This window comes from Zootoca vivipara, chromosome 13 (genome assembly GCF_965207765.1).
Source record: "Zootoca vivipara chromosome 13, rZooViv2.hap1.1, whole genome shotgun sequence".
Taxonomy (NCBI): domain Eukaryota; kingdom Metazoa; phylum Chordata; class Lepidosauria; order Squamata; family Lacertidae; genus Zootoca; species Zootoca vivipara.
The window spans coordinates 53,662,110-53,686,379 of record NC_142596.1 but is presented as its reverse complement, the minus strand read 5'-3'; the positions used below and the strand labels follow the sequence as shown (position 1 = coordinate 53,686,379).

At 56.1% G+C, this 24,270-nt stretch overlaps 1 protein-coding gene across 4 annotated transcripts; it reads right to left on the bottom strand.

Annotated features, from left to right (window-relative positions):
* Positions 1–291: 291 nt before the first annotated feature.
* AXIN1 (axin 1) lies at positions 292–24,143 on the bottom strand. Of its 4 annotated transcripts, none has more exons than XM_060282654.2 (11): positions 23,999–24,143; positions 22,120–23,106; positions 12,569–12,709; positions 10,273–10,369; positions 9,927–10,064; positions 8,893–9,422; positions 8,376–8,552; positions 7,014–7,259; positions 5,059–5,166; positions 2,440–2,607; positions 292–1,412 (listed from the first exon to the last, which is right to left on the bottom strand). In XM_060282654.2, exons 2-11 carry the CDS (start codon positions 22,998–23,000, stop codon positions 1,286–1,288), a joined length of 2,613 nt encoding a protein of 870 aa, XP_060138637.2. In that variant the 5' UTR covers positions 23,001–23,106; positions 23,999–24,143; the 3' UTR covers positions 292–1,285. The 4 variants fall into 4 exon arrangements, with proteins under 4 accessions (XP_060138637.2, XP_060138639.2, XP_060138640.2 ...); XM_060282656.2 differs by having other exon boundaries at positions 8,893–9,419; XM_060282657.2 differs by lacking the exon at positions 5,059–5,166.
* Between the last annotated feature and the right edge of the window lie 127 nt (positions 24,144–24,270).

Below are 24,270 nucleotides of genomic sequence, written 5' to 3'. Positions count from 1 at the left end.
ACAGACCATTGGGGTCTGTTGCTGCATCTGCGCAGATTGCAAGAGCAACGCTGCTTCTGCTGCTGTTCCCCACATGGAAAAAGGGTCCCAGAGCATGTCCGGTGTCTACCAGGGCTGCGTATTGGCCACATCTGAGTGAGCTCAGTTCCTGAGGGGTCTCAGTGCAGGTTGAGGTGATCGGTGCCCCAAATAGTCCATGTTGGAGCAGGCCTCGCCCCCTCTCCCCCAACGCAAGCACAGGCACCCTCAGGAAGAGGACGGCGACACACACAACTCACAAACACGCAGAGCTGCCATCTGAACATGGGCTTTTATTCCATTATTATCCAAGTACCTTTTAAAAGATAAATTGTACAAGTCAACATGTGAAAAAACATTCGGAAGATGCCAGCCGCTGTCCCAACCGCTGGTGGCTGATGCCGTCTTTAGAAAATGTACATATTTACAATGGAACCCTTCAGGAAAAAAGGGAAAAGAAAAACCCGCAACGGGTCCGAGGCCTTCGGGGTCCCCCCTGGCGCAGAGGGCAAGCGGGACCCGGGGAGGAGGCCGTCCGGGGCAGCGGGTGGCTAACAGAACAGGCGTTTGAAGGCACTCGGTGACGTACGCAAGAAGGTGCAGGGCTCTGGCGAGGGCAGGCAGCCCCCCACAGCCCAGGGGTACCTGGAGAGCAGCAGGGGGAGGAGCAGGCACCTGGGGAGGAGTGGGGAGGTGAAGGGAGGCAGAGCAGGGGCAGCCACCATCCAGGGTGGGGGCACTGAATGCACCCAGATCTATGGGGCACAAGGAAGAGGCTCTAGACGATGAAATCTGCCCTCTCCTCAAGACTCCCCCCCCTCCGACCTGGCAAGGTGGGCAGCAAGGCGTGGAAACGAAAGGCCACGGGCTGAGATGGAGGGGCCAGTTGCCAGCCGCAGAGCAGCAAGGTGCAAAGTATCAAGAGGCAGCTTGTTCCACGGGTGAACAAGCACCCTTTGGAGCTTCCCCACCTGTGGGGCTGCTGCCGCCCTCCCCGTCCCAGAGGAGCGTGTGCACTTTTTTTTGGGAGGGGGGGATGGCTGGGCCGCACCGTTCCTAATGATATCAAAACGGGCGGCTTCGGTGAACAGCCCCCTAATGCGCAAAACATTGACGTTGTGCTGAGGGGGCTGGTGGCCGCCCCAGAGGCAGGCAGGGGGAGGCAGCGGGTGTGGAAAGATGCCAGGGCTGCCGGTGCCCCCCCTGCCCCCCGCCCGGCGCTTCCGCCCATCTCTGGCTGCTTCTGTCTCGCTCGGCCTCCTCTGGGCTAGTCAATCTTCTCCACCTTCCCAATGATCTTCTCCTCAAAAATGGGCAGGACGGCCTCATCCTCCCGCACCTCTTCGAACACCACGCCGCAGTCAAACTCGTCGCTTACTTTCTTGAAGTAATACCTGCAAGACAGGGACAGAGAGCTGTGGGGGGGTCCAGAGCCTGCGGCCCCTCGGAGGCTCAGGGGGGGCTTTCCAGCACTAACCCAAAGCAGAAGGCAAAGGGGGCAGCAAGGAGGACGCCGGGCCAGAATCCCACCCTGCCCGCAGCTGGGCCCTGTCCTCCGACACCCACGTTGGGCAAAAGATTCTTGGACCAGAAGAACCTCAGGCTCTCTTCCAACTCTACAGATTCACTGGAAACCACCAACAGTGTTTTAGGACAGAGGAAATGTGCAAACTTTTGCAGGGCTTCCGGCAGACTGATGGGCCAAACCCTCTGCGGATCCTGATGCAGAATGACCGGCAACCCAGCGCACTTTTTAAACCGGGGTGGAGAAATCTGTGTCACTCCAGGGGATTTTGGACTGCAGCTCCCATCCCTTAATTTCTGACTGCTGGCCATGCTGTTGGGAGCTGAAGTCTGGCGACACCAGGAGGATCCCCACAGCTCCCCCTGCTTTAAAGCAAGTCTCTAGTCCTCATCGGAATTCGAAGAAGGGTCATGTGGTGCATGGCTGCGCTGACAGAGGGCTCCCCTCACAGCTCAGCTGCCCCCAAATCCCGCCACCCCCACCTCTAAAATGGGCCCAATCTGCTCTCTGCCCAGAAACTAAAGGAGAGGTTCTGCAAAAAAATGGAAATTGTCGGTTCAGAAGAAAGCGTGCAACTCTGAACATGTTCAAGTGACGTGCCATATAGTGTGTTTGGGGTTTCCCTTGGCACAGGCTTCCTCAACTCTGGAGCAAACAAAATCGGGTTTTGACTTGAGTTTCCTTCTCCAAAGACCTCTTGGCTTGGTTTTGTGGAGGTGAGATTTGTACAGTGATCCGTCTCCCAGGCGCCCCCCCCCTGCCTCTTTCCTGGTTCTGTGCCAACCATCAGAGTTGGGCCCACACGTCTGTGGGGCTTATCATCCCTAGGGGCAGAGGCTGGAGCCAAAGAGGCGAGGCTCATTGGCCAGGGACCTGAGGCATCCCTCCCTGCTCACCTGTAGTTCCCTTTCTTGGTGAGCAGCTCCTTGAAGTGGCCCAGGGTGACGACGCGGCCTTTGACCAGGGTGCGGTAGGGGATGGGCTCTCCGCAGAAGTAGTAGGCCACCACAATGTTCTCGCAGGGCTGAGCGGAGCTGCCCCCCGGCCTCTTCTGCACCTTCGCCCTGCAAGGCAAACACAGTGCAAGCCCTTTACACCGCGGGAAGCGGATACATCACCTGCTGAGCTTCCTTGGAGGAGGGAGGGAACCGGCTCCCTTGCGAACCAGGGGCAAGAACGGCACAGGCACCCCCTATCAGAACCCAGGAAGCTCTGGGGGGAGAACAGCTTCCTCTACAGTCCCAGAAGCGCAAAGGAGAAGGGCGGCAGGTGACTAGAACTTCCTGTAACCAAAGGGCAGGAACACAGAGAGAAGAACAAGGCACAGCCCAGAGAAGGGGGTGACCAGGCCAGGGGGGGTCCTGCAGGTCCTGCAGCCATACCGGCATTGCTATCTAGGGAAGGGGGAGACAGATGCCCCCAATGTAGCGACGCTTACTAGGCAGGGAGCTGAGCAAAATACATTCCCAAAAGAGTGGGGGGGGAGGCTGCCCCAAAGACTGGAGGGTTTGTTCAGACAAAAGAATGCCACCTCTTTCTCGGGGAACGACTCGGCCCCAAGATGTCCCTGCTAAGGCAAAAGCCCTCGCTTGCCAAGGAGCCTCCTTCAAGGAGCTTCACCAAGAGCCCTGGACCAGCCCACAGCTCAGCTCCTGCACAATTCAGCTCCCCTCTCAAGGAAAGGGGGCAGGAGGGGCTCCAAGCAAGAAGCCGTCCCAGCCCACTGCTCCAGCGCAAGCAATGAGGGGCCATTGGCCGCACCAGACACAAAAGCTTCTAGTGCGGCAGGAGAGCTGGAATAAAATTCACATCTGGCAACCGAGCGCCCCTTTGGTATCAGTGCATGGGTAAAGGAGACTAAAAAGACCAGAACACAAATGTTCATGGCCCTCTAGTGCAGGCATGTCAAACCTGCGGCCCTCCAGATGTTTTGGACTACAATTCCCATCTTCCCCAACCACTGGTCCTGCTAGCTAGGGATCATGGGAGTTGTAGGCCAAAACATCTGGAGGGCCGCAGGTTTGACATGCCTGCTCTAGTGGTTATGGTGGCTCACTTACAGAAGTAATGTATTGTAGTCAAAACAAAACAAAAAAAGTCCTTCCAGCAGCACCTTAGAGACCAACTAAGTTTGTCATTGACATGCGTGCACACTTCTTCTGATTGGTTTGAGAGACCAATGACAAACTTAGTTGGTCTCTAAGGTGCTGCTGGAAGGACTTTTTTTTGTTTTGTTTTGACTACATTACTTCTGTAAGTGAGCCACCATAACCACTAGAGGAAGCTCCTGCAGCCAAGCAGAAGCCGTGGAAGCCCTGTCGGATGTTCGGGTTCCAAAAGAAAGTTCGCAAACCAGAACAGTCACTTCCGGGTTTGCGGCATTTGGGAGCCAAAACGTCCGAGTTCCAGGGCGTTTGGGATCCAAGGTATGACTGTATACACCAGGAGGCTTAATTTAGTCAGAATCGAGTCTGCACTTCCAGAGTTAACACTAAATACATTCCTTCTGGTAAGTGAGCCACCAGAACCTCTAGAGATCTGTGGAAATGTGTGTCCTGGGCTTTTGAGACTCATGTACTACCCATGTAGGAGCACATTGGTTGACAGATGCGAAAAATCTTGGCATTCTTTTCAGCTCCCCTACCCCACTATTCTCCAAAAGGCAAGCCACAGAACCAGCCTGACAGGCCTCCTGGCAACAGGTTGGGAAGAACATCGGAGAAGCTCTGCTGCCACAAAGGCCCCCCTGGCCCAGCACCCTCTCCCTGTGGCCAAATGCAGCAGCTGGAGGCCAGAAGCTTCAAGAAAGAAGATTCCACCTCAACATTAGGAAGAACTTCCTGACAGTAAGAGCTGTTCGGCAGTGGAACTTGCTACCAAGGAGTGTGGTGGAGTCTCCTTCTTTGGAGGTCTTTAAGCAGAGGCTTGACAGCCATCTGTCAGGAATGCTTTGATGGCGTTTCCTGCTTGGCAGGGGGTTGGACTGGATGGCCCTCGTGGTCTCTTCCAACTCTATGATTCTGGGATTCTATGATTCTATGAAGCCCTCTCCTGCTGTTGCCCCCCCCCAATGAGAAGCAGGTGGCCTTCCACTGGCACCACTTGGCATCAGCACTAGAAGCCACGGACCCTCCTCCTCCTCCTCGTCCTCCTCCTCCAACTTGTCTACTCCCATTTCAAAGCTGCCCCAAACTACCTGCCGCTAGCACCTGAGCTGCACTGGGCACCAGGGGCAGGTGGGAGGCTGAGGCCAGAAAAAAACTAGGCTCGCCACCTGCCTAGTGGCTGCTGCCTCCCAGATCAGAGGCTTCCCAGCAGCGAGCAAACGGGCACGTTGGGGGCAAGGGGGCTCCAGAGGGGCATTTGGGCTCCCTGGTCCAGCTGCCCCATGGCTGAGGCCGGTCCTGGCAAGGCGGCAGAGTGAAGCCCCCCAGGGTGGGGGGTGGGGAGGGTTCTAGAGGCACTACAGGGCGGGTAGGTGGGAGGGAGAAGACACGAAGAGCTGGGGCACATACTCAGACTCGGAGAGATCCAGGTCGGAGACGGCAGGCACCACACTCAGCAGCGGCATGCAAGCCGGCCTGACAGAGGAGCGACCTCGCTGGATCACCTCTTGGGCATACCTGGGGAACAATCTCAGACATTAGACAAGCCTTCCTGCCGCAGGCCGGGGAGCCCCGTGGGGTGCAGGCCCCAAAGGCTGGGGAACTGGGGCCTCTTCTCTCTGGCCCTCTCCCGGGGAGAACAGGAGGGAAGCTCTGCCGGCTGCTGAGAAGCCACGTGGGAAAGGAGGGAGTCCGGGAGAGACGCCTCGCCTGGCAAGAGACCCAAAGCACAGCTCTGCTCGGGGCCCAGAAACACAACAGGAGCCGACCTCGTGGCTGCTTTGGGCAGGAGGATGAATGGGTTTCAAAGGGGATCAGACAACTTTTGTGGAGGAGAAGAGGGCTCTCAATGGCCAGTAGTCCCCCAGCTACGCTCTGACGGCGCAGTCAGAGGAGGCAGCGATGCTTCTGATCGACAGCAGCTGAGAGTCTCCCTGGGCTCAGGCAGGCCCTGCGTCCAGATTCCCTTTGGGGCTTTGGGATGTTGGACTAGATGGGCCACTGGCTGGATCCAGCAGGATCTCCTTTGTTCGTATGAAGGGGGCGCCAGCAGCAGAGGTGGCTTCCCCCCATGAGCAAGGGGGCTGAGAGCTAGTCACCTGTGCCCAAAATGCACACAGCCCACACCCCCTCAGCCCCCTCACATTCGCCAGTGTCTTTGCTGGGGGGTTCTCACAGAGCCAGTGAGTCTCACGCCACAGACCCCCAACTGCAGCAGAGAACCCAAGCAGCTCTGTCCGTTCCTCAAGTCAAAGAAGCAGCGAGCAACATGGAGCAATAATAATAATAATAATAATAATAATAATAATAATAATAATTTATTATTTATACCCTGCCCATCTGGCTAGGTTTCCCCAGCCACCCTGGGCGGCTCCCAACAAATTATTAAAAATAGAATCCAACATTAAAAACTTCCCTAAACAGGGCTGCCTTCATGTGTCTTCTAAAAGTCAGATAGTTGTTTATTTCCTTGACATTTGACAGGAGGGTGTTCCACAGGGCGGGCACCACTACCGAGAAGGCCCTCTGCCTGGTTCCCTGTAACCTCGCTTCTCGCAGTGAGGGCAAAGGGAGCTGCTCTCTCCGTTGCAGCTGAGAAACCCCCGCCAGCCACTACCCCAAGGCCCCAGAGGAGAAGGGGGCACTTTCTCTTCCCAGGCCCCTCAGGGCTGCTGGGACCCCTTCTCCACCCCCACCCCCAAGTGCTGCTCTGCTTTGCAGGTAAAAGTGCAAAGGGGAGGACTGTGCACAGAACCCACCAGTCAGCAGCAAGCGCCGGGTTGCAGTTTCACCCGTGAGTGGAGTGGCCAGACCAGCCCCTGGAGGGCAGCAGAACCCCTGCAAGGCACATGCTCCCCCCCCCCCCCGTTGGCTACAAGCCCTTGAGGGTGGGGAGTGTCTTTTGGCCCCCATCTGCAGCTGCTCGGGGCTTTTTTGCCTGCCTGCCTGCCTGCCTGCCTGGGAGCCAAACCCGCGCAAAACAACAACAACAAAACTATGCCGTGATAAATCCCTGACACGAGATATTGATAAAGTGAACGATACTAAAACTCAACTAACGATTACTCAAAGAAACATAATAGGTTTAAATTTCCCCAAAGAAACTTGGATATAGAAAAGACAAAAATTTCTCAAAGTAACGTCTAAATAAAGTAAACCTTGACGAGGTGCCGGCTAAGTGACTCGTTTCACTGGGAAATCTCTCTCTGTTTCCCAGCAGCCCTCTCCTCGCTCTAAAAGACAGTGGACCAGGTGCAGGCCCAGGGGCTTTGGGGGGAGACAGTCACCCACCCATTCTTGGTCCATCCCGCGGCCAGGACAAGGCCACCCCCCTCCCCCCCAAAGAGCGCCCCCCTTGGCCGTACCGCTGCTTGGCTGGCGGCTTCCCCGTCCTCTTCTCCTCTTCCTCCAGGCGCCGCCGGGCTTCCTCCAGCTGTGTCAGCGGGTTGGGGGCCGGGTTGGGGGGCATGGTGGGGTCCTGGATGAAGGGGTGCGAAGGCTGGACGACGTTGCGCAGCTGGGCGCTGACCCACGGGTGGACGGCCATGGGGCGCTCCACAGAGACCGGCCGGGGCAACTCATGGGGCAGCTGCTTCTTGACCCCGGAAGAGCTGGGGGGGGGGGGGAGAGAGAGAGAAAGGAGAAGAGGTTTTGGGATAGTACAACTGCTGTAGAAGGGACTGAAAGAGGCGGGGGGGGGAATTTTAGAATCACACAGAGTGCCACTGGAAACCAATTTCCCCCTCCTTGTGGAATTGGAAGAAAAACCTGTCAAAGGTCTGGCCGGTTCTTTCCCTCTCGTATGCCCCCCCCCCGCAAGAACCCCCTTCCCGACAGATCAGTGCAGAGCAGCAGATAAGAGGCCCTCTGCCTCCTGCCCCTTCCCTGGGTAACTGCACCCTCTGAATGGAGGGGGAGGAGCTCCATGGGAAAGTGGGAGGGGGCATCTTCTTCGGAAGGCCTGGAGGGGGGAAGTTGGGGCAGCCAAACATGCAAAGAGAGAAGCTGCGAGGGGCTAAGGTCGTGGTTCCTGACGGGGGGCACACGCCCCACAAGGGAGCAATTTGATTTTTAAGCGGGGCAATTTGAGAATGAGTTGTTAACAGTGAATGGCCCTTTAGGCTTCCGCCACATGAATCGTTCACTTTTTGAATAATAATAATAATAATAATAATAATAATAATAATAATATGTCACAGGGGGGGGTCAGGATTTGAGAGATGCTTAGGTGGGGCTTGGCCAAAACAAAGTTGGCAACCACAGGGCTAAAGGGGAGCCCCAAGAACAGAAGCAGCACCAGCTGATCTCCAAGGGAGGAGCATAAGAGTTGCCTCATACAGAGCCAGACTCTTGGTCCATCTAGCTCAGTATTGCCCACACTGACTGGCAGCAGCAGCTCTCTGGGATTCAGGCAGCCTCTGCTAGCCCCACCTGGAGACACCAGCAAAGATGGAGCCAGGGACCTTCTGCCAGCCAGGAAGGGGCTCTGTTGCTGAGCCACGGCCCCTAAAGAAAGAGAGGCCTGCGAGGGGAGGGGGTGCTCTGGCTTGTGGCATGAGGGATGCCCCCCGCGAGTTGCTCCCAACTAGGAGCAATGAGAGGATTGGGACCATGCTGATGCTGAAGGAGGCAAGCCCCCTTGGGCTCCCCCCTGCAGCCAGGCAGCCTTGCTCTCTGGCAGCGGAGCTTTCGCACCCGTGACCGCCCGCTCCCCCTGCCCCTCTCACCCATGGCCTGTCTTCTTGTGCCTGCTGATCTCCTTCTCGCCTTCGATGATCCACTGCATGATCTTCTGGTTCTTCTCCACGTCCTCCGAGGAGCCTGCAGCATCGTAGCCGCTGCCGTCGCTCTTCCCCAAGTCGGCTTTCTTGACGCTCCTCTTGGAGAGCAGGCCGGCTTTCCCACTGCGAGGAAGGAGGCGGCAGCAGCGGCCTCAGCCATGAGTTGCTCCCAAGAGTGGGGTGGGCAGCAGAGGCCCAGGGGGTTGGGACCCCAACCCTGCGCTTGCCAGCAGAAGGAGCTCTCTCTCTGTGCTGGGACACCCTTGCTGCCCCGCAGACACTGGACCTCTTCCAGGGCCAGCGCTACACCTGCCACTGGCTTGCACCAGAAATCCTCCTCGCCAGGAAGGGAGCTCCGTGGAGTCCCCCAACCCCTTGAGCATTTCTGCCTGGCTGCCCCTGCCCAGCTGTGGCTCACAGGGGCCAACGCCCGTCCCAATAGGCCCCCTCCGCCGCCACTCACCCATAAGCCTCTGGAGGGCCCAGGCTCTCCCCGTAGGCCCGCGACTTGGCAGCGTAGCTGTGTGCGTCCACGTTCCAGGCAAAGGGTCCTGGGGCGCCCTGGCCGGCCTCTGCCTCGGGCGGCTCCTTGGGCTTGAGCGCCCCATGGTGGTGGACTAGGTGGTGGTGGTAGACGTGCTTGTGGTGGTGGAGGCCGGCCGCGTCCGCCTTGAGGGCCGCCTTGGCCCCGTGCTTGCCGTGCCCGAGGGGCACCGTGCCCAGGAAGTTGTGCAGCTTGCCGGCCAGGCCGCCCTCAGGAGAGCGGGGCTTGGGCGAGTGGCGCCCGGGGCCTGGCGACTGGCAGCCCGGCGTCTTCATGACCCTCTGCACGTGCTCGTCCAGGATGCTCTCGGGGTTCTCCTCGTGGGCGTCCCGGAGCTGCAGCTCGGCAAAGCGGGGGGCAAAGTGGGGCAAGGCCTGCGGCAGAGGGAGCTTGTGGCCTGCCACGGGGGCCCCCAAGGAGACGTCGCCTTCCTCGCCTTCCTCCTCCTGCTGGGAAACAAAAGGCGGGTCAAGGGAGGGTGGGGGGAGACAGATCTTAGGGAACTCCGGCAGGGAAGAATAAGTGAGGGGGCTGGAGGGGGGGCAAGATGTCAGGGGCTGGCTGGAGAAAGAGGAGAGGGGGGAGACACCAGCTGGGGAACCCCCAGAGGAGCCAGGGTGGTGGTGGTGGGACTCCGGGGAGACGTTAGAGGGAGAAGATTGGGAGGTGGAGGTGGAGGATGCTGAAGGGGCAACAGGGTTTAGGGAGCAGGTAGAGCCAGTGTCAGGGAGCAGTTCAGACTCGGAGGCTGAAGCGGGGTGGGGTGGGGGGTCTTCCTCTCCGTTTGTGACAAGCCCTGCTCCCCCCGGTCTCTGAGAGCGTGCAGAGTAACGAGAAGAGCAGAACAGAGGTGCACAGACACCGTCTGAGACTGCTTAGGAAACATCCAGGCGGGGCTGGGGCAGGGATCCCCACCCAGGCCGCAGCTGCCCCCTCCGCCTGCCCCTACTGACCGCTCGGACACGCTTCAGGCGCTCCTCCAGCTTGGCCGCCGCCTCCCGGTCCCTGAGGACTTCCTCCAGGCGGTTGATCAGCTCGGCAGCAAATTTCTGTGGTTCAACGTGGATATCCTTTGGCATTCGGTAAGTACGCTGTGGGAACGACACACAGCCCCGGTTGGCAAAGGGGCCGGCCACACCCCAGGCCACGCAGCGCACAAGGCCAGAGCCCACCCTCGCTTGCCCCACCAGCCCTCCCACTCTGAAAGGCCTTTCCCTGGGGCTGGTCCTCATCCTGTAAGCAGAGCGGATGCTCTCCCTCTGCCCTCTGGAAGTCGGGGGGAGGCTTGGCGTGACTCACGGGAATGTGAGGTAGTGGCACACGTCCATTTGCTTTGGCACTTTCCTGCATCTCTCGGCGATGCTGCTTCCGGAGTCGGTACGGCGGGATCCCGTCTCTGGCAAGAGGAAACAGCGACAGTTTGCGCAGGGTGAAAGGGGAGCAGGGGACCCAGTGCAGCCAGCAGGCCGCCGCCCTCTCAGCACAGGCCAGGGGAACCCCCAGGGGAAGGAGCCTCAGGGCCAGAGGACTGGAGGCTGGGTGACCGGGAGAGGGAGAAGAGGGAGCAGGCTGGCAGGTGTCGGAAGCAGAAGAGGCAACGGGGTTTAGTGAGCAGGAAGAGAGCAGGGCGGACTCTGAGGCAGAGTGTAGGCAGGCTGTGGAAGAAGACAGGGAGACTCCCCTCCTCCTGTGAGCAGCTGCCCTCCCTGCTGGTCTCCCAGAATATGCGGAGCAACGAGAGGCAAGAAGGCAACTTAGGCTTCCTTAGAGAGCGAAAGGAACTCCTTGCAACTGCTTCAGTGGGGAAAGAGTTCCTGAGACCACTAGGCCTGGGTAGTGGTTTGTTTCTTTGAAGAAAGAGGTAACTTCACTGGCCTTGGGGGATTTATTGTGTCATTGCTGACCTGAGTGGGGGGTTTTCAGGGGGTACTCAAAAAGTGTGGCACATACCGTAACAGCTTCATGGCAAGTAGGGAAAAAGCCCTGCCTGCACCTGACACTGGGTGGGGCTGCCTTTCCCCGCAGAGGCTGATTCCAGAAGCCCTCCCTGGATGCCAGGCCCACACCCTGAAGCAGGGGAGCAGGGTCCACATGGAAGGGTGTGAGGGCCACATTGCAAGGCATCTCACAAGGCGGGATCTTGTCCCCACCCCCCGAGGCCAAGTCCTGCCAGCATTGCATTCCCACAGCGGCCTCCGCGCTCAGCTGCTCAGACTTCTCCCCATCTCTCACTGCCATTGCAGGTGCCAACCTGCCCAGGGCAACTTGTAGATGGCTCAAGACCACCCCACCCCCCTTATTTATAAGAAGAGGCTGGCCAATGTGTCCTCTGTGGCAGGCATGGCAGGGGGCCTTAGGCGTGGAGCTGTAATTGCGGCAAAGATTCAGTATTTATTAGGTGTTCTTTTTAGAAATAGGCAGCCTGTGGGGATCATTCTGAAGGGAGCACCATAATCCCCTTTCGACCAGCATCTCTGCAATGGGGAAGGGGCTTCATCCCCCACTGCAGCTCCAGCAGCAGTTTCCTGACCTTCAGCACAGGAAAAAACCCTTGTAAACCCAACATTTGTTCTTCATTAGAGACTGCTGCTGGCGGCTCTCGTTACGGCTTGCGTGGATTTATTCAGGTGAAAGAAATCCGGAGTTTCAAAAAGGAATTCCTGCAGAAAGGGAAGGTCAAGCCTTGCAGAGACCCTTGTGATGCTGCAAGGGTGGCGACCGTGTCTCTGCCCTCAGCGGAACGCAAATGGCTCTGACCGCACGCAGGTGCATGCTTTCCAAACACACGAGTCCTCCGGGGACAGGGAAAGTCACACCTGGCCACCACTCCAAATGAGGCCTGGCAAGGAGAGCCCTCGCCCACGGTGCAACGTGAAGCTTCTCCTAGCAGGCGGGCAGGGGGGGGGGGGGGATGGAGCTATTAGTCCTGCATCTGGGAAAGCCCAGGGGGTCTGTAGAAACAGCCGGAGCAGGCGATGGGAGGCAGGCTCTGAGGACAAGACTCCCCTCAGCCACTTGATGGGAGCCAGGCCTGCTTGCCTGCAGCGATGGGAAGGGCAAGGCAAGCTGCCATTTTGCTAATATTGCTTTACAGATTATAACTGCTTTACTGATGACTTGTTAATCATATAACATGACTTTTGCTGTAACTGTGATGCTGGGCTTATTTTTTAGCTGCTGGCTTGTTAAGTGCAATTGCTTTACTGGCTATTTGTTAATTATTACATATATCATATGTAATCCTATTATATTTTAGGCTGTTCTTGTGATGCTCTCTTCTGCTGTTGCTGTTTGTTTGTAAGCCACTTTGGGATTCGTTGGAACGGAAGGGAGTGTAGAAAGACAGTAAACCAAATTGAATCAAGGCAGTGAGAAGCAGGCTCCCCTTGGCTCCCTGCGCCCTCCAGGTGTTGCTGGCCTTTGACTCTCCCCTTCCTCCTCCTCCTCCTCCCTGGCTCCCATGGGGCCAAGCTGGCAGCTGGGGCTGCTGGGATTTGGAGTCCAGCAGCGCCTGGAGAGGACTCCTGCACAGACGACGCCCCCTCTGCTCCCTGCTCCGCCCCCTGGTCCTGGCAGCCCAGTCCCAGGTACTCACACGCTGCTGTCTGTCAGCGACATGGTGTCGGCGTCACTGGACATGCTGTGCTGCTCGCTGTCGTTGGCGCTGGTGGCGGGTGCCAAGGCATAGCCCGTGTTGACGTAGTAAGGGTTGACTGGCTCTCTCCAAGGCCCATGCCTGCAAAGGAGCAAAAAGAGACAAGGGGTCCCGGTCAGCCTCCAGACTCCAGTCCCTTGAGGACCCCTCCCATCCAGCATTCGAAATTCCCCAGGCACCAAGGGCGTTTCACGACCACACGGAGATCTCTGGGCGCCAGATTGGTGACAGACGTGCCCACCTGGCTGGCCCCTCCAGCTTTCTTAAGCAGGTCAGCAGAAGAGCTTATTTGTTCCATTTGTCTCCCACCTTTTTCTCCAAGGAGTCCATGGTTCATGTTGATCCCTACAATGACCGTGTGAAGTAGGCTAAGAGCCTGTGGCTGACTCCACGGTCACCCAGTGAGTTGGGATTTGAACCCTGATCTCTTAGGTCCTCCGCCAACCCTCTAACCACTACACCCCACTGCCTTCCTAAAGTACTTCTGCTATGGGGCTGCTCTAAACATTAAGTAGGTCAATAAATAGTGGGAAAGCAATATGTCCCTTAGAGAAGGATCAGAAATATTTTCCGGGAAGCCTGAATTTGATTTATTCTGGATGGTTTTATTTGAGGTTTTAATGCGTTACAAATCACCGAGAACTTTTTTCTTTAAAATATAAAGCGGTAGAGACATGAACGATGGTGATCATGGCGATGAAGAATAGTCCCCACTGGGGGGAAATGGCTCCTCTGACATTCAGTTGTGGCAACCATAATAACCAAGGTTGAAGGTGCCATTCGGCAATTAGCTTATATATCTGAGCCACTACAGAAACATGGAGCCAGCGCGAGTGGAAGACGGCACTTATAGGACACTTAACTCACCACCAGAGGGCGATAAGAGGAACAACAAAGAAAAGTGGGCTTGATTCTGCCCAGTCTCAATTTATATCTTTGATGACCAACAGCACAGACATCTCCCTCCCATCTCAGTCACAGCAGCCACTATGGAGAAATCATCTTAAGGCTTTAGACCAGGGGTAGGCAAACTAAGGCCCATGGCCTGGATCAGGCCCAATGGCCTTCTGGATCCAGCCTCGGACGGTCCGGGAATCGCCACGTGGATCGCCAGCACGCACGTTCCTCTCCTTCATGTGGCGGCACCTTCCCCCCCCCTCTTGGCTTCTCCCCGCCCTGCCTAGAGGAGGAAGGGGGCTGGGCTTTGTTGGTGCCAGCAGCAGCAGCAGCACTCAAGTGGCCGCCAGTTTAAGCAGCCCCTCTCCGGAGCCCTTTTGTGCGCCGCTCACTGTCCCGCCGCCGCCAGCCCAAGACACAGGTAAGCAGCCACTGGGGCTCGTGGTACTCTTGCATCATTTTTATTTTATTTTTTTCAAAATATAGTCCAGCCCCCCACAAGGTCTGAGGGACAGTGGACCAGCCCCCTGCTGAAAAAGTTTGCTGACCCCTGCTTTAGACTGACGTGTACCCTGAGGATGGCAGCTTAATCTCTAATGTCAAAGTTTTTCCAAGTTGGTTTTGTTGCCCATACAACTGTATACAAGACTTAACACCTGTACGTGTATTTCGTCCTGGAAAGCAACACTTCCTGCTTGGTAACTGTTTTGAAAAGTCCCCATAAAGTTTGTAATGAAAAATAAATGATAATGGAATGTTTTGCCTTTGGCACCTTCCTGATCCCACCAATGGGGTCTGCAAAGGGGGCAGAAGCAGATTGGAAGCTCCTGCAGAGAAGCAGCCCCACAACTCGGAAGTGCCAAAGGCCTCTGATCACACGTACAAAAGCCCCGACCCCAGCACAGACCTCCACCATTTCCCAAACTAGATGGCACTGAGCGGCCAGCAGAGGGAAAACACCAGCCCCACAAGGCACCACCACATTGCACTGGCTCAAGGGGTAAGTCACGGGAAGCCAAAACTTCCCCAAACCCCAAGAAGGCAGCCAAGGAGCTGGGCTCAGGGGCAGAGCTCAGGCTAGCCGGCAGGAGGCCCCAATTCATACCCTGGCAGCTGGGGAGGAAAGTGCTAGGGGAAATCCTTGGAAAGAAGACAGCGGCCAACCAGAGAGGACCCAAGGCTGCTTCACATGCGCCTCTGGAGAGAGTCTTGGGCAGAAGTCTCCCAAAGAGAGCAAAGGAGCAAGGATCCCGTATTGCCCACCCCCAGGGCTGGGCTCTTACAGGTGCTATAAATGGGGAAAGATAAAGGTAAAGGGCCCTTGGATGGTTAAGTCCAATGAAAAGCAACTATGGGGTTGCGGCGCTCATCTCGCTTTCAGGCCAAGGGAGCCAGCATTTGTCCACAGACAGCTTTCCGGGTCATGTGGCTAGCATGACTAAACCGCTTCTGGCCCTATGGAACACTGTGACGGAAGCCAGAGCGCATGGAAATGCCGTTTACCTTCTCGCCACAGCGCTCCCTATTTATCTACTTGCGCTGGCGTGCTTTCGAACTGCTAGGTTGGCAGGAGCTAGGACAGAGCATCGGGAGCGCACCCTGTTGCGGGGATTTGAATCGCCGACCTTCCGATCGGCAAGCCCAAGAGGCTCAGTGGTTTAGACCACAGCGCCACCCGCATCCCTGCTGTAAATGAAAGTGGGAAGGAGACCTGGGTTTTCCACTTGAGGCTGGAGTTTAAAAATGCTTCCCTGTGGACGTGGAATGCCCAAAGGGAGACCCAGCCGGCCATGAACAGGGACAGCACAGTTTAAAACACCACATAAAGCTGATTAATATTCTACAGTGGTACCTCGGTTTATGAACACAATTGGTTCCGGAAATCTGTTCATAAACTGAAGCGTTCATAAACTGAAGCGAACTTTCCCATTGAAAGTAATCGAAAGTGGATTACTCCGTTCCAGATGGGTCCGCGGAGTACTCAACCTGAAGCGTACTTAACCCAAAGCATGGGTGTAATTGGTTCCGGAAGTCTGTTCATAAACTGAAGCGTTCATAAACTGAAGCGAACTTTCCCATTGAAAGTAATGGAAAGTGAATTAATCCGTTCCAGATGGGTCCACGGCATTCGTAAACCGAAAATTCGTAAACCGAGGTGTTCATAAACCGAGGTTCCACTGTGCACACTTTTAAATATGCTGGGGGGTTAGGGTGTTTTCTTTGTTTTGCTTTAACTATTTACTTGTGTTTTTACCTTGCATTTTCCCCTGTGACTCACCCCCCCCTGAGATCTTGTGAGAAAGGGCTGAATAGAAATCTAATACATAACAACAACAATAATATGATCAAGTGTGGGGCAAACTGAAAGGGCTTCTGGAAGAAGCAGCAGCTGCATCCTTCACCCACCCTCATACTCCCCCCCCCCGGGGTGTGGATCTGGCTCAGGAGATCAGGCTGCTCCACGTTTAGGGCCCTCGGAAGTGCCAGCACAAGGCTTCCTCCGACCCGAGACAGCGGAGCTCTCCCCAAAGGCACCGCCGGCGTCCCTCCCTTGCTGGCTGTGCAAGAAGCAGCCCCTGAGCTTCTCCAGGTGACCCTTCCCAGAAAGGCCCAAGCTTTCTCCGCATCCAGCAGGCCCAGCTCAGGGCAGGCAGCCATGAACATTTCCCTTTATTAACAGAAATTCCAGGGAACTTTTCATCTGGAATGCATTACTATGAGCAGAAGGAAGGAATGAAAGAAAGAAACGCCACCATCCGCACACAGGCAGACGGGGGCAAACTGCTCCAGATCCCTTTCTGCCATGTTTACAAGAGCAGCTTCGGCTAGGGAAGTCGAGGCAGAAAACAAGCCTCCTGTTTCGGGAACTCCAGCCATTGTTCCCGCAGGGCGCAGGCAGCCTCTGGGGCCAGCACGGCTCCTTCACCTCCAAGGAGCAGGACCCAGGTCCCAGCATGGGCAAAAGCCACCTTCACATGGCTCAGGACACCCAGCTGGGCCAAGAGCAGCCCTCAGGGGCCAAAGCAAGAGGGGCAGCAGGATGGGCAGGGGGGGGGGACTCCACCAGAACATGCCAGCAGGAGGCCTGAGCTGAGGGATTGGTAGAAAGGCTCAGCACTGGTGATGGAAGGGAAAGATGGAGCAAGCGAAGCTGCTGAGATGCTGGAAGAAGGAGCCTCAGGTGGGGAGAGAGTCAAAGCCTGGGGGTGAGGGGCAGGAGGGCTGGCCGGAGGTGGCAGGGGGCTGGAAGGAAGCAAGGCATGGAGAGGAGGCAGCAGAGGCCTCCTCTGGCAGGCAGTTCTGGCTGTGTGACGCAGGATCTGAGCAAGAGCCTGAGAGGTGGACAGACCCAAGGGGGAGTGGAGGGGTCAGGCCGTGGCCATGCCCCCCTGGGCGGAAGAGCAAAGGAAGGAGACAGGCCCCGACCCAACGGAAAGAGGCCCCGGTCCCCAAGCAGCGAGGAGTCTGAGGGTGCCCATCCACAGGGCAGGCCAGGGATGAGGTGGGCTCAGGGGCCCAGCCTGCGTCCAGAAGCATACCAGCCTGGCTTCACCTCAGGGCACAGGCCGGCCTTCAGGGTGAGCAAGTTGGGAGCTTTCAGCTCTGGCGGCTGAAATGTCTCTCTTGGCAGAGCTCAGAAGGAATCTCAACAATTTAAACAACAAGAGCCTCCCCCGCCCCCTCCCAGGCCGCCAGATTCGGAGCCACATTTTCCATTTCAGCCAAATCCCATCTGCAAAGCTTCTGGTTTTTTGTGGGGGTTTTTTAACACCTGTGCTACTTCGGATGCGGTGCAAGAGGGGCAAAAGGTTCCACGAAAAGCGTTTTTTACAGAGTTGCTTCCATTCCTAACCCTTCCATTCTGCAGTCTATTTTTACCCCCAACATTTGGTGCACAATTGAGGAGCAGCAGCAACAGGTGATGCCTGCAAGGCGGGACGTGTGTTCGGATCACACTCACCAATCCAATTAGCTGTCAAAAGGGGATGCAGGCAGAACCCTTCGGCAGAAATAAATCGCCCCAGCACAAGCCCGCATGCTTGGAGCTCCCTTTATTGGTAGGAAGTGCCACAGGTGTCTATTGCACCCACAAGCTTTACGGCAACCCCTAGCATGGTCTGGAGGCACCTGGCACAGGTACCCTGCTGAAGGCGGGCAGGTCTGGGGAGAGGAGCCTCCTGGAAAGAACACAGATGCTGCCTTGCGTTCCACGACTGTGGAAAGGCAGGCAGGACATCATGGTGGAAATGGTTAAAAATAAAACCGCAAAATCGGCAAGATACGGTATTTATGTAGAAATGGGACTTCTTGTTCCAAGAGGCAGTCAATATTTTTTAATGGATACTATAACGCAGAGGATGTGTAGCAAATTGTGTTTTGATCCAGTCAAAAAGTCTCTACCTGCCTTTGAGGGACTGTGCAAATGTATAGCTAGGGGGGCTCATTTGGGTGACTCCAAGGGAGAGAAAAACAGCCCCCCAAGTGCGCACGCAAAACCGCTGAGACCCTTCCTGGGTCACATGTTCCCCATGGAATTGTGCTAGGAGGAGAACGTGCTTTTTCACATTATGTGCCATGAAAAACACTTTCCTGAAGATGAATGAGTTCTTCTCCCTTGGAAACACACCAAGGGGCAATCTGAAGTTGAACTCTGAACTGATCCAGGTGCATCAACTTCAACACAAAACAAACACCCAATGAGACTGACATTTGGGGGGGAATTGGGAATAAAACAGCCTTGAAGCTTGCCACTTCCACTGCCAGTATCGGGGCCCAAAGAAGACGATCCCATTGATCCCTTAGGCAGGGCAGCAGCAACTTTTAAACCAGTGAAGTAAGAAAACCAGATGGCTGTGGGCTCTGCTTAATAATAATAATAATAATAATAATAATTTTATTATTTATACCCCGCCCATCTGGCTGGGTTTCCCCAGCCACTCTGAGTGGCTCTGCTTGCCCTCTCTTGCTAGCTCTGGAAACTGGGGAGGAAGAGGAGCAGGAGCAGAAGGAGAAGGTTTCTCTTCCCATCGGCCCTGAAATAGGGTTTCCTTAGGAGTCTGAAAGCAGCCCCCAAGAAACAAGGACCACAGGTGTACTTTGCAAGGAAAACTTTGCAAGGATGTCTAGGCAAATGTTGCTAAAAGTGTCCCATCTCAGCATCAGCAGGTGCCCCAGCAGGTCCCAAAGCTTCTCTACCCCCCTCCCCGCTTGCCTCCCTCCCCCTAGGAGCATCCTTCAGATCATGAGTCATTTATGAGACCAGCTCTATCATGGCAGACACTCAGGAAGGAAGGCCTTCACCACCTCATGGGCTGGGCGCAAAAGGGGCTTTTCAGCAACAGCCACCTGGAACGTTTTTCATGAAGGTGGTACTGGCAGCCCCGCCCCACCCCCCGGTCACAATTCACCCAGAGAACCCTGTTCCCGGGAGGGACTGCTTCCCATCTCCAAACACACTGGCGACCTTAAATCAAGGAATCCAGGAATCATGTTGCCAGAGGTAATCCTGGGTGATAGTCCATTAAGTTTTACTCAAGTGCAGACTGGCTGAAATTAATCGACCTGTACAGATGGTGTTCATTCATTTCAAAGGGATTACTCTGAGTAAAACTTAGCAGACTACCACCCCACAGATTTCATTCTGGTGACCAGCAGGAAAAGCTCCCAGTGGGGTGACTCTGCCATAGGGACCAGCAAGGGAGGCAGAGAATCCATCTTTTCAAATGGCACCAGGCTGTGTCGAGATGCTGTGTCAGCATCGCAGGTGGACCAGGAAGGGATGCTCAGAGCGTGTCCCACTTTGTCCCTTTCCCCATATAATCCCCCCTCCCTTTGCACACCTTCACAAGACATAAACAAGGAACACACATACTCTGTCATTGTAGAAGAAGAAGAAACCTCTATAGGCCTTGCAGTCTAGAGCAGGGGGCGGCAAAGTTTTTGTGGCCTGGGCCGGTTCACAGTCCCGCAGACACCGTGGTGGGCCAGAGTGTGTGCGCACAAACACTATTTCTGACGCTCCTTCCGGCGCAGAGGAGGCATACACAGCTTCCCATTGGCTGCAGAAGCTTCCTGCAGCCAATGGGAAGCCAGCCAGCATCGCAGAAAGCTGTCCCTGGTCTGCACTGCGCCGGTTTAGCGTGGTGCATGGGAACCGACCGAGCGGGTGGCGGGGGTCCATTGGCCAGTTAAATGACCCCCATGGACCACTTGTGGCCCATGGGCCTTAGGTTGCCAACCCCTGGTCTAGAGAAACAGTGAATGGTTACCAAACTCAGCCAAAGTTACTTCAAAGCTACCATCTTGCAACCACCCATCCCCGACAGCCAGTGTTAGAAATTCCCCAGGTGCCAAGTGCGTTTTGCGACTGGTATGGGTCCAATTATGCCCATGTGAAGATCTCTGGGTGCCAAGTTGGCAACACCATCTGGCTGGCCCCTCCCGCTTTCTTAAGCAGAGAAGCAGAAGAGTTTATTTACTGCCTTTATATCCCACCTTTTTCTCCAAGGAGTCCATGGTTCACCCCCCCCCCTTTTCAGTTTGATCCCTACAAAAATATCTCAGGGTCCCCCTTGGGTCCTAGAGTCCTTCTGCTATGGGCAGCTATATAAATTAAGTAGCTAAATAAATATGGGGAAAGCAAAATGTCACATAGAGAAGGATCTGAAATGTTTTCATTGAAGCTTGAATTTGTTTTATTCTGGATTGTTTAATTTGATGTTTTAGTACAGGCATCCCCAAACTTCAGCCCTCCAGATGTTTTGGGCTACAATTCCCATCATCCCTGACCACTGGTCCTCTTAGCTAGGGATCATGGGAGTTGTAGGCCAAAACATCTGGAGGGCCGCGGTTTGGGGATGCCTGTTTTAGTGTGTCGTAAACCATTTTTAGATTTTTTTTTCTTTAAAATATGAAGCTGTATAGTTAATCATCATCATTCTCATCATCATCATCATCCCCGACTTGGGGGGGGGGGGGCTAAGCATTCCATTGTGGCAACCATAACTGAGGTTTGAGGTGCCAGTTGGTGATTTGCTTAGACATTGGAGTTTCTAACACAGCCTGAACTGCTGCAGCTCGCCTGGATGTTAACACCACCCTTTAAATGCAACTGTGCAGACTTCCAGCAACTCACCTGTCCACGAGAGTCACAGCATAAGTCTCTGGGTCTGACCTCTGTAGTGTCAAATGGTGGCCTTGCTTAAGCTAGAGTTGGCTACTTGCTGGCCTACAAAGTTTCCCATCTCTTATCTAGGAGGGGAAAGTTCCGGGACCTTTTGTATCTGGAAGACCTCCAAGGCCAGGAATGGTCACCTGGAGTTCAGGTGGAGGAATGCCATGGAGATACAGAGGAACAAGTCATAAACCTCTCTCTCTCTCTCTCTCTCTCTCTCCCTCCCTCCCTGAAAGGGTCTCTTAGGAGTTCCAAAACTTTGCCCCCAGACCAGGTGGTGGGCCGGTCTATATTTTGGAGGAAAAAAAGAACGAATTTTTATGCCCCACAAATAAGCCAGAGATGCATTTTAAATAAAAGTACACATTCCACTCATGTAAAAACACGCTGATTCCCAGACCGTCCGCGGGCCGGATTTAGAAGGCGATTGGGCCGCATCCGGCCCCCGGGCCTTAGACTGCCTACCCCTGACTTGGAGGTTCAAACTCCACAAGGAAGTTTGAACCTCCTGATTAAACTAGCAAGAGATCAGTGAAGGGTCTCCTTCTCTTGCAGTTTCGCATGCAACATTCCTGTTTCAAAACTCAGATGAAAACGGTACTCAAAACAGAAAGCTCCCAGCATCTGCAACAAGGGGGGGGGAATTTGCTTGGTGGACGATGAAATCCAGCTGTTGCCCTCCAGACTGCTAAGACAGTAAATGCAATAGGGGGAGGGGGGTGGAAGAGCCTATCTCCAGATCCTAGCAAGAGGGAGGGGGTCCCGCAAAAGCACTCCTTGGAGCTCCCGGGCTGTTTCTAGAACCTGTTTATGTTGGGGTTGGGTGGGGGGGCAAAGAGAGACAATCATAAAATAAAATGTAATTCGAGCCTGGAAGTTGATCATGGGATATCTGGATTGAGTGGGTCTTCTTTAATCTTACTAGTTTATGTGCTATGTTCTTCTAGCAAGTTTAGAGCTTATTCTACGGTAGGTTATGACAAAGTCGTTGGGATGGGGTGGAATAGACAGTGTGAGACCCAGAGGCCAATTCTGGAGAAATTTCCAGCAATGCATCTATCGATAACTTCACCAAATTTGTTGCGAGAGCAGTTAGGCAGGACAGCAAAACTGCCAGGAGCTTCAGGCAGGGGCCGCAGCCAAGCGGCAGAGCACCTGTTCTGCACACAGATCCAGGATCGGGCCCCAGCACCTGCACCCTCCAGGCGGCAGGGCTGGGGATGAGCTTCGCTCAAATCTCTGCCGCTGAAAGGAGCTGGGCCTGTAACCCCCTTCCAGCTCTTCCCCAGCTGCCAGGGGGCGCCTCCACATCCTGCCCTGCTACCTGGCGGAAGCAGGCTTCTGTCCCCCCTGCAACCACCAGCACCACATGGCGGGGCAAGCAAGCGCGGCTCACGCGAAGACAACCTGCAGCTCTCACCTGAACTCTCTCCCCTCACTGTATCTCCTGGACGACGTGGCTCGCTGCGTGGCCGTCTCCAGGAGAAGCTTCTGGGTGAGTCGGCTGGAGGGAGCAGACTCCCGGCCGGCCATCTCCTCCTCCACCTCTTTGTCGCACTTCCATTCCTCGTCCTCGTTAAGGGTAGGCAAATAGCCGGGGAGACACTTTCCTGTCCCCGACCCTGAGCTCTGGTCACTGTACACCTTCGGACTCTCCCCACCCGTCCTTGTATACTCCAAATAAATATCCGACTTAAGGAAGAGGGGGTACGTGTTCTCCTCGATCATGGACTGGATCTCTGTCTGGGCCTGGTCAAACATGGCCGGGTCAATCAGCTGCTTCATCACGCAATCTTTTATAAAGCTCTTCGTGGCTGGCTTGATCTGCCGCGACACAATCCCGTTATTGTCCAGAATGTACTTTTTGTAAATGGCCTTGGCCAGCTTGAGCCTCTTCTCCTCGTTGGAGTCACATGGCTCCAGCTTCCGGAAGCCACTGCAAGCAAACCAGAAGTCCAGCAGGTCCACGCAATCCTCCTGCTTCAGGAAGGTCCGGAAGAGGTTGATCCCATCTTGGTCGTCCAGCAGAGAGTGAAGAGACTCTGCCCACCTCAGGTAGGGAGGGGTGGGAGAAGCGCTCCCCTCCGGCTCGTAGCCCAGGTCCAGGTCGGGGCGCCTCGGAGTGGCCGTGGAAGTCTCGCTTTTGATGGCATCGCACTTCCCGGAGTAGAAGCCGTGGCCGCTTAGCCGCAGGTCCGTGGAAACGAGTTCCCCTTCCTCTCCTGGCACCGGGGGCCTCGGAGCATCCTCGGTGAATCTCCCCCCAAGGTCCAGAGGGAAACCTTGGCCCTGCACACTCATCTTGACGGCATCCGCGGGTGCAGCAGCAGCAGCAGCAGCAGCAGAACGGCGGCCCACGCCTCAGCGGCCCAGCAGCCCCTGCCCCAGGGGGGAGACACACGGCCGGCTGCAAGGTTGGAGAAGGACGGTTAGAAAGCAGCGCAACGCTCGCAGGCTCACCCTTCCCAAGGCCCTGCAGCCCATTCGAAGGAAAATAAGGCAAGGCTTTGTCGGGCAAAGCGGGAAAAAGATGAGCATCTTCTCCCCCAAATTAAGAGCCCAGGGCTCCGAACGAGCCACGCAAAGAGCCTGAACGTATCACACGCTCCTTTCCCCATCATCCTCAGACGGGCGATGGCCCCCCTGAACCCTAAGAACTTCCTGTCAATTCCCGCACTGCAAAGATAACACGACCAATTTCCCTTTCTGGTCCTGATCCTGGAAAGGCCCAAAGGGGGGAAATCAACACCGGTCGTAGCTTTTTTTTTGACAGCACACCGGGATGCAATACGATGCAGCAGGGACTTTAAAGAAACCTCCCGAAAAGATTATTTGTGCAAAGTGTCGCTGAGGGATCTTAAGAGGTGAATGGGCAAGAACCCACCAGCAGGAAGAGCTCTCTCTCCAGGACAGGAGAGTCATTTCTGGAGGACTGAGGGGCTGCCCTGTCCCCCCCATTCCCAGCTGCCCTGGAAAAAGCCACCCCCCTCTGAGTCTCAGGGTGGGGGTGCAACAGACTCCTGCCTTGCAGGGGGTGGACTAGATGACCCTGGGGGTCCCTCCGGAGGGAGCTCTCAGCGACCCCTTCGTGGGGGCCCGGCCCGCCCCGCCGAGGGGGGGGGGTCCGACGGGGCACTTCCTGGGGGGAGACCCTCCTCCCTCCGCGCCCCTTCGGAACCCGCCGCCTGACCCCGACACGCGACGGGCACGTGTGAAGGCGGCCGCCCGACCCCGGCGCCGGGCGAGGGCAGGAGGCGCAGGCCCGCCTTGCTCCGTCTCCCTCCGCCTGTCTCCCTCACCGGGACAAGGAGGCCAGCGACGGCCGCGGCCCCGGACAGGAAGCCGCCGCCGCGCAAGGCCGGCGGGCCCGAGACTCCTCCTCCGCCGCCGCCATCATCCGCGCCGCCGCCGCCGCCGCCTCTCCGGCCGAGGGCTTCCGCTGCGCCGCCGCCGCCGCCGCTGCTCCTGGTGCTGGTGGTTGGGGTGGGCCTCCGTCTCCTCCGTCTCCCGGCCTGGGCCTCCTCTCCGGCCTCCCTCGCGCTCCCTTCCGCCGCCGCCGCCGGAGACGGAC

What these genes read in the sequence shown, in the direction of transcription:
- AXIN1 (XM_060282654.2), bottom strand. Translation starts at nt 23,000, where the DNA reads ATGAGTGTGCAGGGCCAAGGTTTCCCTCTGGACCTTGGGGGGAGATTC. An exon ending in AGTGAGGGGAGAGAGTTCAG is followed by an intron (nt 12,710 to 22,119) that starts GTGAGAGCTGCA and finishes GCTCCTTTGCAG; the next exon opens with GCATGGGCCTTGGAGAGAGC. An exon ending in GGCCCTCCAGAGGCTTATGG is followed by an intron (nt 8,553 to 8,892) that starts GTGAGTGGCGGC and finishes CCTTCCTCGCAG; the next exon opens with TGGGAAAGCCGGCCTGCTCT.